This window comes from Erinaceus europaeus, chromosome 15 (assembly GCF_950295315.1).
Source record: "Erinaceus europaeus chromosome 15, mEriEur2.1, whole genome shotgun sequence".
In the NCBI taxonomy this organism is placed as follows: domain Eukaryota; kingdom Metazoa; phylum Chordata; class Mammalia; order Eulipotyphla; family Erinaceidae; genus Erinaceus; species Erinaceus europaeus.
Genome location: NC_080176.1, coordinates 19,639,286 through 19,649,950, shown reverse-complemented (window position 1 = coordinate 19,649,950; position 10,665 = coordinate 19,639,286). Strand labels below are relative to the sequence as shown.

Here is a 10,665-nt window from a genome sequence, read left to right as displayed (position 1 = left end):
TCGTCTCTGGCTCCCCAGCGATGGAACATAGCGGCGCACCGGCCATGGCCTGTTCGATAGCGATTGAGGAGGGCCCAGTCATAACGTGCTAGGTCAAAGCCGGGTTGACGCTTGCAGGGGTCTGTGATGAGGTGTTTGTTCTTGACCTCAGCTGACTGCCAACTCTGTTTCCAAGAGTCTGGAACAGAGAAGTTCAGTGTAGGCGTAGGGGACCAGATTGGGTGACGAGACGTCAAGCGTTGGACAGGGTGGGCGAAGATATCCGCGTATATTGGCAGGTCCGGTCGAGCGTAGACGTGGGAAATGAGCTTAGATGATGCCGCATCCCGACGAATATCTGGCGGGGCGATGTTGCTAAGAACTGGCAGCCATGGGACCGGGATGGAACGGATGGTTCCAGAAATTATCCTCATGGAGGAATATAATTTGGAATCGACCAAGTGGGCATGGGGGCTACGGAACCATACTGGGGCACAGTATTCTGCAGTGGAATAGCATAATGCCAGAGAGGATGATGGTAGTGTGGAAGCGCTCGCGCCCCATGAGGAGCTGGCCAGTCTTGCAATGATGTTATTCCTCGCGCCCACCTTTGCTGCAGTTTTTATGAGATGTTCGTGAAACGACAGAGTACGATCGAGAGTAACGCCAAGGTAGACTGGCTGGGCTTCATCCCGGATTCTCGTATCGCCAAGCTGCACATTAGCTCACTCGAGGCCGAGGCATGGTGTAGATGGAAAACAGATGATACCGTTTTTGTAGTGCTAGGGATTAGTCGCCATTTTTTACAGTAATCAGATATCAGAGACATGTCTTTCGTGAGTGTTTCCTCGAGGATGTCGAACTTGGATGCCTGAGTTGCACAGCAGATGTCATCGGCGTAGATGAACTTCCTTGAAGAAGTTTCTGGGAGGTCATTGATGTCAATATTAAATAGCGTAGGAGCCAGAACAGAGCCCTGGGGGAGGCCACTTGAGACAAGTCTCCATCTGCTAGACTTGTCACCCAGATGTACCCGGAATCTTCTGTTTTGGAGAAGAAAGGATATAGTGTAAGCGCACACACATTACAGTGCACAAGGATTGTTTCAAGCCCCTGGTTCCCACCTGCCGGGCGGAAAGCTTCACAGTGGAAAAAACAGGACTGTCTCTTTTCCTCTATCTACCCCTCTCCTCTCAGTTCCTCTCTATCTAATAATATTGATAAGTAAACGAATGGATGAATGGACGGATGGACGAATGGATGAATGAATGTATGAATGAATGAATGGATGAATGAGGGAGGGAGGCTTGGCACAGAATAAGCGCTGTAATGCTTTATGCATATTAATGTTTGAAACTCCGGAGACTCCACTTCTCTTGAAGGCTATTTGGACTACAATTCCCATCACGCCTAGCAACATACCTAGAAGCCACGTCCTTCTGTCTGGGTTTCCAGTCCCAGCAGTCCTAGCTCCCAGGGCGCCCACCACATCCTGGGAGGAGCCAATGGGATTAGGGAGTGCGAGACCCGGCTGGCCAATGGCCTGTCCGAGAGCCTGGGGGCGTGGTCAGCCCCTGCGGGTCTAGGCTCCGAGGCCCGCTAGAGGCCACAAGGCTGCTCTGGCGGGAAGGGCAGACATGGGCGCTACCTGGCGGAGCCCGGGCTGGGTGCGGCTGGCGCTCTGCGTGGCGGGCGTCGCGGTCTCCCTCTACGCGCTGCATGTGAAGGCGGAGCGAGCCCGCAACCCGGACTACCGCGCACTCTGCGACGTGGGCACCGCCATCAGCTGTTCCCGCGTCTTCTCCTCCAGGTGTGCTTGGGGGAGGAAGGCTAGGGGCCTGGGCTGCTGGCGGGAGCGCTGCAGGGGCACCAGGTTGCCAGGTGATTCTGCAGTGCGGAGTCGGGTGCTCAGTCAGAAGTGCTGGAGAGCAATATGTAGATGCCAAGGAGTTAACGGTAGCGGGGCTGGAAAAGCGGGTGGAGTCTGGTGATGGCCTGAGGAGGAGGAGGCCAGACCTGGGTAGCGTTGAGGGCCCGTTAGCGGGATGACTGAATACAGAGGAGGGAAGTGACAGCCAGCGAGCCAGAGTCCTGGGAAGAGAGATTTTTATTTATTTATTTGATAAAGAGAAATCAAGAGGGAAGGGGAAGATAGAGACATACCTGCAACGGGGTGGGAGGGAAAAAAAGAGAGAGAGATACTTGTAGGGGCCTGGGTGGTGGCGCCCCTGGTTGAGCACACGTTACAATTTGCAAGGACCCAGGTTCGAGCCCCCAGTCCCCACCTGCAGGAGGGAAGCTTTGCGAGTGGTGGAGTAGAGCTGCAGGTGTCTCTGTCTCTCTTCCTCTCTATCTCCCCATTCCCTCTCGATTTTTGACAGTCTACCCAGTAAATAAGCAGAGATAATAACTGTTTTTTACAAAGAGAGATATCTGCAGAACTGTTTTACCTCTGAAGAAGCCCTCCCCCCCCCACTATTGAGGACACAGAGCTTGAACCTGGGCCCTTGCACATTGTAACATGTGAACGTAACGGGGTGTGCTACCTCCTGGCCAGTGGCAGAGAATCTATCTTGGATTCCCAGTCTCTGGAAACTCTGTCACAGAAGGCCGATCACTAAGAATTATTGACAGCTCGGGGTGGAAAGTGGGGGTCTGCAGAGGAGCAATGGCTAGGCCCAGCCTGGGAACAGAGAGGTTAGGGGCAGTGACATGGAACCCTGACGTGGCCAAAGAGGTCATAGACCTTTGGACTCAGGTGGGGGTAAGGGGAGTGAGGAGAAAGGGAGGAGGTGCTGCCCAGGTGACTATTTGGAAATCGCCCCTTCTGGACACACAGCGGGTTGAACTGCTAACCTGAGTCTGTCTTTCAGGTGGGGCCGCGGCTTCGGGCTGGTGGAGCAGGTCCTGGGCCAGGACAGCATCCTCAATCAATCCAACAGCATTTTCGGCTGCATCTTCTACACTCTCCAGCTGTTGTTGGGTGAGTGGCCCCACCCCTTCCCTTAGGTCCCGCTCCTTCCTCGTGGCCAGTTGAGTCCTGTCACTTGCATTCTAACTCCTTCTGCTGACTGATGTTCATCACCGAGCACCCAGGGGGCTAAAATTAACAGGAGCCATTCACTGGGATCAAATATACCCAGAGCCAAAAGGACTCTTGGTTTTTGTTTGTTTGTTTGTTTGTTGTTGTTGTTTTTTGGACCCCAGCTGTGTGGAAAAGATTCAGAAGTTCTTTCCAGGGACAGGAGAGATGCTCAGCATGTGTGCCATCCTGAAGTCCACTGCCACCAAGAAAAACAAAAACAGATAAAGCATCATAAATGGTGACCTGGGAAGTGACAGACACAGTAGATAGAGCATTGGACTTTTTTTTTTATTTTTTTTACCAGAGCACTACTTAGCTTTGGCTTATGGTGATATTGAATCTGGGACTTTGGAGCCTCAGGCATGAGAGTCTGTTTGCATAACCATTATGCAAAGAGCATCGGACTGTCAAGCATGAGGTCTTGAGTTTGATCCCAGGCATTGTGTGTGCCAGAGTAATGCCCTGGTTCTCTCTCTCTCTCTCCCTTCTTCGCTCTCTTTTTCCCTCTTTCTCTCTCACTCTCATTCTCTGGTTCTTGCTCTTATTAATAGATACATCTTTAATAAATAGAACATCGTAAATGGTGGAGAGGTACTCAGGTCTTATAATTATTTTCTTTATTTTGCCTCCAGGGTTATCACTGGGGATTGGTGCCAGCACTAGGAATCCACTGCTCGTGGTGGTCATATTTCTCATTTTATTGGACAGGACAGAGAGAAATTGTGAGAGGAAGGAAAGACAGACAGGGGGAGAGACACCTGCGGACCTGCTTCACTGTTTGTGAAGCCTCCCCCTTGCAGGTGGGGAATGGGGCTCGAACCTGGACCCTTGCTCAGGTCCTTACATTTAGTACTATGTGTGCTTAACCAAGTGTGCCATTGGCCTGCCCCTGAGGTATCCAGGTCTTTAACGATAAGCAAACAAGACATATCTATTTTTTAAATTCAATAAAGACCTAGTGCAGCCAAGGAGATAAGTTAACTTGTACAGCACAGAACATACACGCATGAAGCTGCCAGTTCAGTCCCTTGACTCCGCACATACAGACACAGTGGCTCCTTAGCCTACCACACTGGACGAAGCTTCGGTGCCGGCCTATCTATCCTTTGTCTCTGTCTCTGTCTCTGAGAGACAGAGGTAGGGAAAGAAAGAGACCACAAGGGGCTGGGCAGTACCACAGTGGGTTAAGCGCACATAGCAAGCACAAAGCGCACAGACCAGTGTAAGGATCCCGGTTCGAGTCCCTGGCTCCCCATTCACATTCACAAGCAGTGAAGCAGGTCTGCAGGTGTCTGTCTTTCTCTCCCCCTCTCTGTCTTCCCCTCCTCTCTCCATTTCTCTCTGTCCTATCCAACAACAATGACAGCAATAACGACAATAATAACTACAACTACAACAACGATAAACAACAAAGGGAAAAAAAGGCCTCCGGGAGCTGTGGATTTGTAGTGCAGGCACCAAGGCCCAGCAATAACCCTGGAGACACGTGGTCCGGGAGGTGGCACAGTGGATAAAGCATTGGACTCTCAAGCATGAGTTCCTCAGTTCAATCCCCAGCAGCACATGTACCAGAGGAATGTCTGGTTCTTTCTCTCTCTCCTTCTTTCTTTTTTTTTTTTTTTCCTCTCTCCTTCTTTCTCATTAATAAATGAAATATATTTTAAAAATAATAATAACCCCAAAAAAAAAAAAAGAGACCACAACAATAAAATTTCCTTCAATGCAATGGGGGCCAGACTTGAACCTGAGTTGCACAGAGGACAAAGCAGTGCACTGTCCAAGTCTCTCTCTCTGAAAAAAGAAAAAACAAATCAGCCTAGAACGGGGGGGTGGGGGTGGGGGTGGGTGAAAATGGTTCCCTTTTTTTTTTCTCTCACTCTTATGAAAGGAATAAGAAATCTTTGTGAGGAGATAGCCCAGCAGGTAGTGACCATCTTACCATGAGTGAGACTCTGAGCTCAATCCCTAACAATGCATAAAAGCACCACAGACAGTACCATGGGAATGCCATGGACGGTAGAATAGTGTTTTGGAGTCTTTCTGTCATGTATGTAATCTCTCTCTCTTCATATATATATATATGATAAAAAGATTGAGTTAGTGTCGACCGGGAAGTGGCACAGTGGATAAAGCATTGGACTCTCAAGCATGAGGTCCCGAGTTCAATCCTTGGCAGCACATGTACCAGAGTGATGTCTGGTTCCTTCTCTCTTCCTATCTTATTCATTAATAAATAAATAGAATCTTTAAAAAAAGATTCATTTAACCAGCTGGTTGTGCAATGGTTTCCCAATGCCTCATAAAAATGTTAATTAGAGGGGCTGGGATGTCAGCATAATGTTTATGCAAATGGCTTTCATGCTCAAGGCTCTGAGGTGTCAGGCTCAATTCCCAGCAGCCTTATCAGCCAAAGTTGAGCAATGCTGTGGTTAAAAAATTAAAATAAGGGAGTTGGGTGGTAGGTAGTGCAGTGGGTTGACTGCATGTGGCGCAAAACGCAAGGATCAGCGTAAGAATCCCGGTTCGAGCACAGTAGCTAGAGTGTTAAAGAGTCTCAAGTATGGGAGTCGGGCTGTAGCGCAGCAGGTTAAGCGCAGGTGACTCAAAGCACAAGGACTGGCATAAGGATCCCGGTTCGAGCCCCCAGCTCCCCATCTGCAGAGGGGTCGCTTCACAAGCAGTGAAGCAGGTCTGCAGGTGTTTGTCTTTCTCTCCCCCACTCTGTCTTCCCCTCCTGTCTCCATTTCTCTCTGTCCTATCCAACAGCGACGATATCAATAACAACAGCAACAATAAAAAGCAATAAGGACAACAAAAGGGAAAATAGATACATATAATAAAAAAAATTTTTTAAAAAAACCTTCATTAGGTTCCAGGAGAAGGCTCCCCCAGTAGAGCACCTGCTGTGTGATACACAAGGACCCGTTTCAAGCCCCCGGCCTCCATATGGGAGCCCCTGCATGGGGAAGGCTTCCCAAGTGTTAAAGCATTCTCTCTCTTTTTAATTTTTTTAATTACTTTTATTTATTTATTGGATAGGGACAGTCAGAAATGGAGAGTGAAAGGGGATATAGAGAGATGAGAGACACCTGTAGCATTGCTTCACCACTCACAAAGCTTTCTCCCTGGAGGTGGGGACCAGGAACTTGAACCCGGGTCCTTGTACACTATAACATGTGCGCTTAACAGCTTAACATGTGCACCATCACACCCAGCCTCTCTCTCTCTCTCTCTCTCTCTCTCTCTATCTATATATGTATATATATATGCTGTTGTGTCTCTCTTCTCTACATCCCTTCCTCTGTGTCTCACTCTCTCTCTCTCTTTTTTTTTTTTTTTTTTTGAAGATTTTATTTATTTATGAGAAAGATGGGAGGAGAGAGAAAGAACCCGACATCACTCTGGCACATGTGCTTCCGGGTATCGAACTCAGGACCTCATGCTTGAGAGTCCAAAGCTTTATCACTGCGCCACCTCCCAGACCTCTCTCTCTCTCTCTTTTTTAAGATTTTATTTATTTATTCCCTTTTGTTGCCCTTGTTGATTTATTGTTGTAGTTATTATTGTTGTTGTTGTTGGATAGGACAGAGAGAAATGGAGAAAGATGGGGAAGTAGAGAGGGGGAGAGAAAGATAGACACCCGCAGACCTGCTTCACCACTTGTGAAGCGACTCCCCTGCAGGTGGGGAGCCGGGGTCTCGAACCAAGATCCTTTCACCAGTCCTTGGGCTTTGCACCATGTGAGCTTAACCTGCTGTGCTACCGCCCGACTCCCAAGATTTTATTTATTTATGAGAAAGATAGGATGAGAGAGAAAGAACCAGACATCACTCTGGTACATGTACTGCTGGGGATTGAACTCGGGACCCCATGCTTGAGAGTCCAGAGCCCTATCACTGTGCTACCTCCCGGACCACTCTCCACTCTCACTTTCTTCCTAGAAAGAAAGCTCCTTTCTAGGAATAATGTGATCATTACATGAATTTTATCTCATGTAGTGTAAGGCAGGTAAATTCACTATTTGGGTCTCAGAGATCAGTGAAAAGAGAGGAGAACTGAGGACTTGGAGGTGGTGCAGGGGATTGAACCTGGTAGTTTGGAGCCTCAGGCATGAGAGTCTCTTTGCATAACCACTATGCTATCTACCCTCTGCGCCCCCCCTTGAAGTCATTTTTTTAAATCTTTATTGATTTATTATTGGATAGAGACAGAGAGAAATTGAGAGGGGAGAGGGTATAGATAAAAAGAAAGTGAGACACCTGCAGCACTGCTTCAGTACTCGTGAAGATTTCCCCCTGCAGATGGGGACCAGGGGCTTGAACCTGGGTCTTTGCGCACTGTCATATGTGCACTTAACCAGATGTGACAGTGCCTGGCCCCAGAACTTACTCTTTATTAAGCTTTTATTTACTTATGGTCATCTCCAGGCTTTACCACTCCACACTGGATTTTTCACATAGGAAGAGTAAGACTGAGAGACAGGGAGGGAAAAAGACACCACAGCACCAAAATCTCCTCCATTACAATGGAGGCTGGGTTCAAGCCTGGGTCACACACAGGCAGTGCAGCGCACTGTCCAAGTGAGTTATTTTGCCAGCCTTATTTATATATTAATGAGAAAGAGAGCGGGGGCAGAGGGTGGAAAGAGAGAGAGAGGGAGGGGGAGTCAGGCGGTAGCGCATCGGGTTAAGCGCAGGTGGCGCGAAGTGCAAGGACCCCGGTATAAGGATCCCGGTTCGAGCCCCCGGCTCCCCACCTGCAGGGGAGTCGCTTCACAGGCGGTGAAGCAGGTCTGCAGGTGTCTGTCTTTCTCTTCCCCTCTCTGTCTTCCCCTCCTCTCTCCATTTCTCTGTCCTATCCAACAACAACGACATCAATAAAAACAATAATAGCTACAACAATAAAACAAGTGCAACAAAAGGGAATAAGTAAATAAATGAATATTAAGAAAGAGAGAGGGAGGGAGAGAACCAGAACATCACTCTGGTACATGTGATGCTGGGAATCAAACTCAGGACCTCATGCTTGAGAGTCCAATGCTTTATCCATTGTGCCATGTCCAGGGGCCACTTTATTTATTTATTTTTTTAAGATTTAGTTTGATCTCCTAATATATATATATATATATATAGAGAGAGAGAGAGAGAGAGTTTCACATGTGTGAGAGAGAAGCCAGAGTACCATTGCAGTTCAGGCTGTACAGGGGGTTGACTGGGGAGCCCCAGGTGTATGAGTCCTGTGCTTTACCAACCAAGCTATTCTCTCACCACCTTAGGCTTTTTTTTTTTTTTTAATAATATTTACTCGGAGTAGATAACATATTGGTTATGCAAGGAGACTCTCTTGCAAATCCCAGTTTCAATCTCCCATACCACCACCATAAGCCAGAGCTGAGCAGTGCTCTGTTGAAGAAAAAAAAAAAAAATTAATGCTGCAGATTGAACCGAGACTCTCAGTCATGAAAGCCTAATGATTTTAATTGTTTTATTTTATTTTTCCCTTTTGTTGCCCTTGTTTATCGTTGTTGTTATTGCTGTCATTATTGTGGGATAGGACAGAGAGAAATGGCGAGAGGAAGGGAAGACAGAGGGGGAGAGAAAAATAGACACCTGCAGACCTGCTTCACTGCCTGTGAAGTGACTCCCCTGCAGGTGGGGAACCAGGGGCTCGAACCGGGATCCTTAAACCAGTCCTTGCATGAGAGCCTAATAATTTAATTTTTTTTTCACCAGAGCACTTCTCAGTCCTGGTTATGGTGATGCCAGTGATTAAAGCTAGACTTGGGGACCTCAGGTATGAGGGTCCCTCCCCAGTCCTCCCATTACATGAGACAGAGAGAGAACACCATCCTCACACCCTGCCACTGAGCCCCTATAGAACTTTTTTTTCATTTTTTTTTTTAACAGAGCACTGCTCCGCTCTGGCTTATGGTGGTATGGGGGATTGAACCTGGGACTTGAGAGCCTCAGGCATGAAAGTCTCTTTGCATAACCTTTATGCTATACCCCCACCCAGGACTTTTTTAATTTATGAGGAAGAGAAAGAACCAGAGCATCACCTTGGCACATGCGATGCTGGGAATTGAACTCAGGACCTCAGGCTTGTAATTCCAGAGCTCTAGCCACTACACCACCTCCCAGGCCCCTGCAGGACTTGTTTTACTGCTCCAGCCACCCCTGCTATCTGGTCAGCCCCTCCCAGAAGTCTTTCCTGATCCCACTCTCCCTCACAGGCTGTCTCCGGAGTCGCTGGGCTTCCATCCTGCTGGTCCTGAGCTCATTGGCGTCGCTCGCAGGCTCCGTCTACCTGGCCTGGATTCTGTTCTTCGTGCTCCATGATTTCTGCATCGTCTGCATCACCACCTATGCCATCAACGTGGGCCTGACTGTGCTCAGTTTCCGGGAGGTCCGGGCACCCCCAGGCAAGGCCAAAAGACACTGAGCCCTCAGCCCAGGTCAGGGTGATCACCCCCGCCAGGCCGGGCCCACCTACCCTTTTCCAGACCCTGAGGGTATGGTGATGCCGCCATCCTCCCATATAAGATGGACCAAAACTGCCAGACGCTTCCTTCCGCCCTAGTGCCTCTGCCTCTGTCCCCCGGGGCCATTGCCCAAGGAGGGAAGAAACTGAGCAATAAAATTCTTTACATAAATTGGCCAAGTCTGAGCCAGCTGTCTGTCAGGGACCCTGGTATGGGGGGTCCCCCTGTTTTGCCTTCTCAGTGGCTGGAAGGATATGAGTCATAACCAGTGTGGGGTGCTTATTTGGGAAGGTGCTGAGTCCCTAATCCTGCCTGTGGAGTCAGCAAGACCTGGGGCGTTGTCAGCCCCCCACCCTGCCTGGGAAACAGGCTAGGAGCTGGGTCCCTGCTGCCCACATGTCCTGGGCCTCCTTTCCTGGGAGGGCCTGGCACACATGCTGCCCTGCTGGTTCAGCACGCACAGAACCATCTATCATCTAACCTTCACCCCCTCGCCCACCCCCTCTCCCACCCCGAGCCAATCCCAGCAGCACAAGAATGCTCTCAGTAGCTCTGAGTGTCTTTTATTTTTCCTAAGATGCTCCAAGTACTTATCCACATGCCAAGCGCTATTTAAGAACGTGACGTGTGAGCTCATGTCACCCTTCCAGCAAGTGGATGAGGTGGTACTGTTATTATGCCTATCTTGATGAGGAGGCTGTGGCATGGCAAGGCCAAGGAGCTGACGTAAGATCACACAAGCTGGTGCTAGGGAGGGCAGCAGGGAAGTGTTAGATCACTTGGGATCTGGAATCTATATTTCTGACAATTGTTTGTTTCGTATTTCTTTTCTTTTCTTTCTTTTTTTTTTTTTTTGCTTCCAGAGTTATTACTGGTGCTCAGTGCCTGCACTATGAATCAATGCTCCTGAAGGCTTATTTTTTCCCTTTTTTGTTGCCATTGTTGTTATTGCTGTCGTTGTTGGATAGGACAGAGAAAAATAGAGAGGAGGGGAACACAGGAGGAGAGAATAATAGACACCTGAAGACCTGCTCCACCGCTTGTGAGGCAAACCCCCCCCCCCCCCCCCGCAGGTGGGAAGCCAGGGGCTCGAACCGGGATCCTTACGCTGACCCTTGCA

General features: G+C 48.9%; 1 protein-coding gene across 1 annotated transcript; it reads left to right on the top strand.

The window, feature by feature from the left end:
• The first annotated feature begins 1,545 nt into the window (after positions 1-1,545).
• Positions 1,546-9,719, top strand: VKORC1 (vitamin K epoxide reductase complex subunit 1). Its single transcript, XM_007530036.3, has 3 exons — positions 1,546-1,789; positions 2,853-2,962; positions 9,297-9,719. Exons 1-3 carry the CDS (start codon positions 1,617-1,619, stop codon positions 9,503-9,505), a joined length of 492 nt encoding a protein of 163 aa, XP_007530098.2. The 5' UTR covers positions 1,546-1,616; the 3' UTR covers positions 9,506-9,719.
• The last annotated feature ends 946 nt before the right edge of the window (positions 9,720-10,665 follow it).

Excerpts from the sequence above, each read along its gene's own strand:
- VKORC1 (XM_007530036.3), top strand. The coding sequence starts at position 1,617 with ATGGGCGCTACCTGGCGGAGCCCGGGCTGGGTGCGGCTGGCGCTCTGC. Across the intron at positions 1,790-2,852 it reads TCCCGCGTCTTCTCCTCCAG|GTGGGGCCGCGGCTTCGGGC; the intron begins GTGTGCTTGGGG and ends TCTGTCTTTCAG. Across the intron at positions 2,963-9,296 it reads CACTCTCCAGCTGTTGTTGG|GCTGTCTCCGGAGTCGCTGG; the intron begins GTGAGTGGCCCC and ends TCTCCCTCACAG.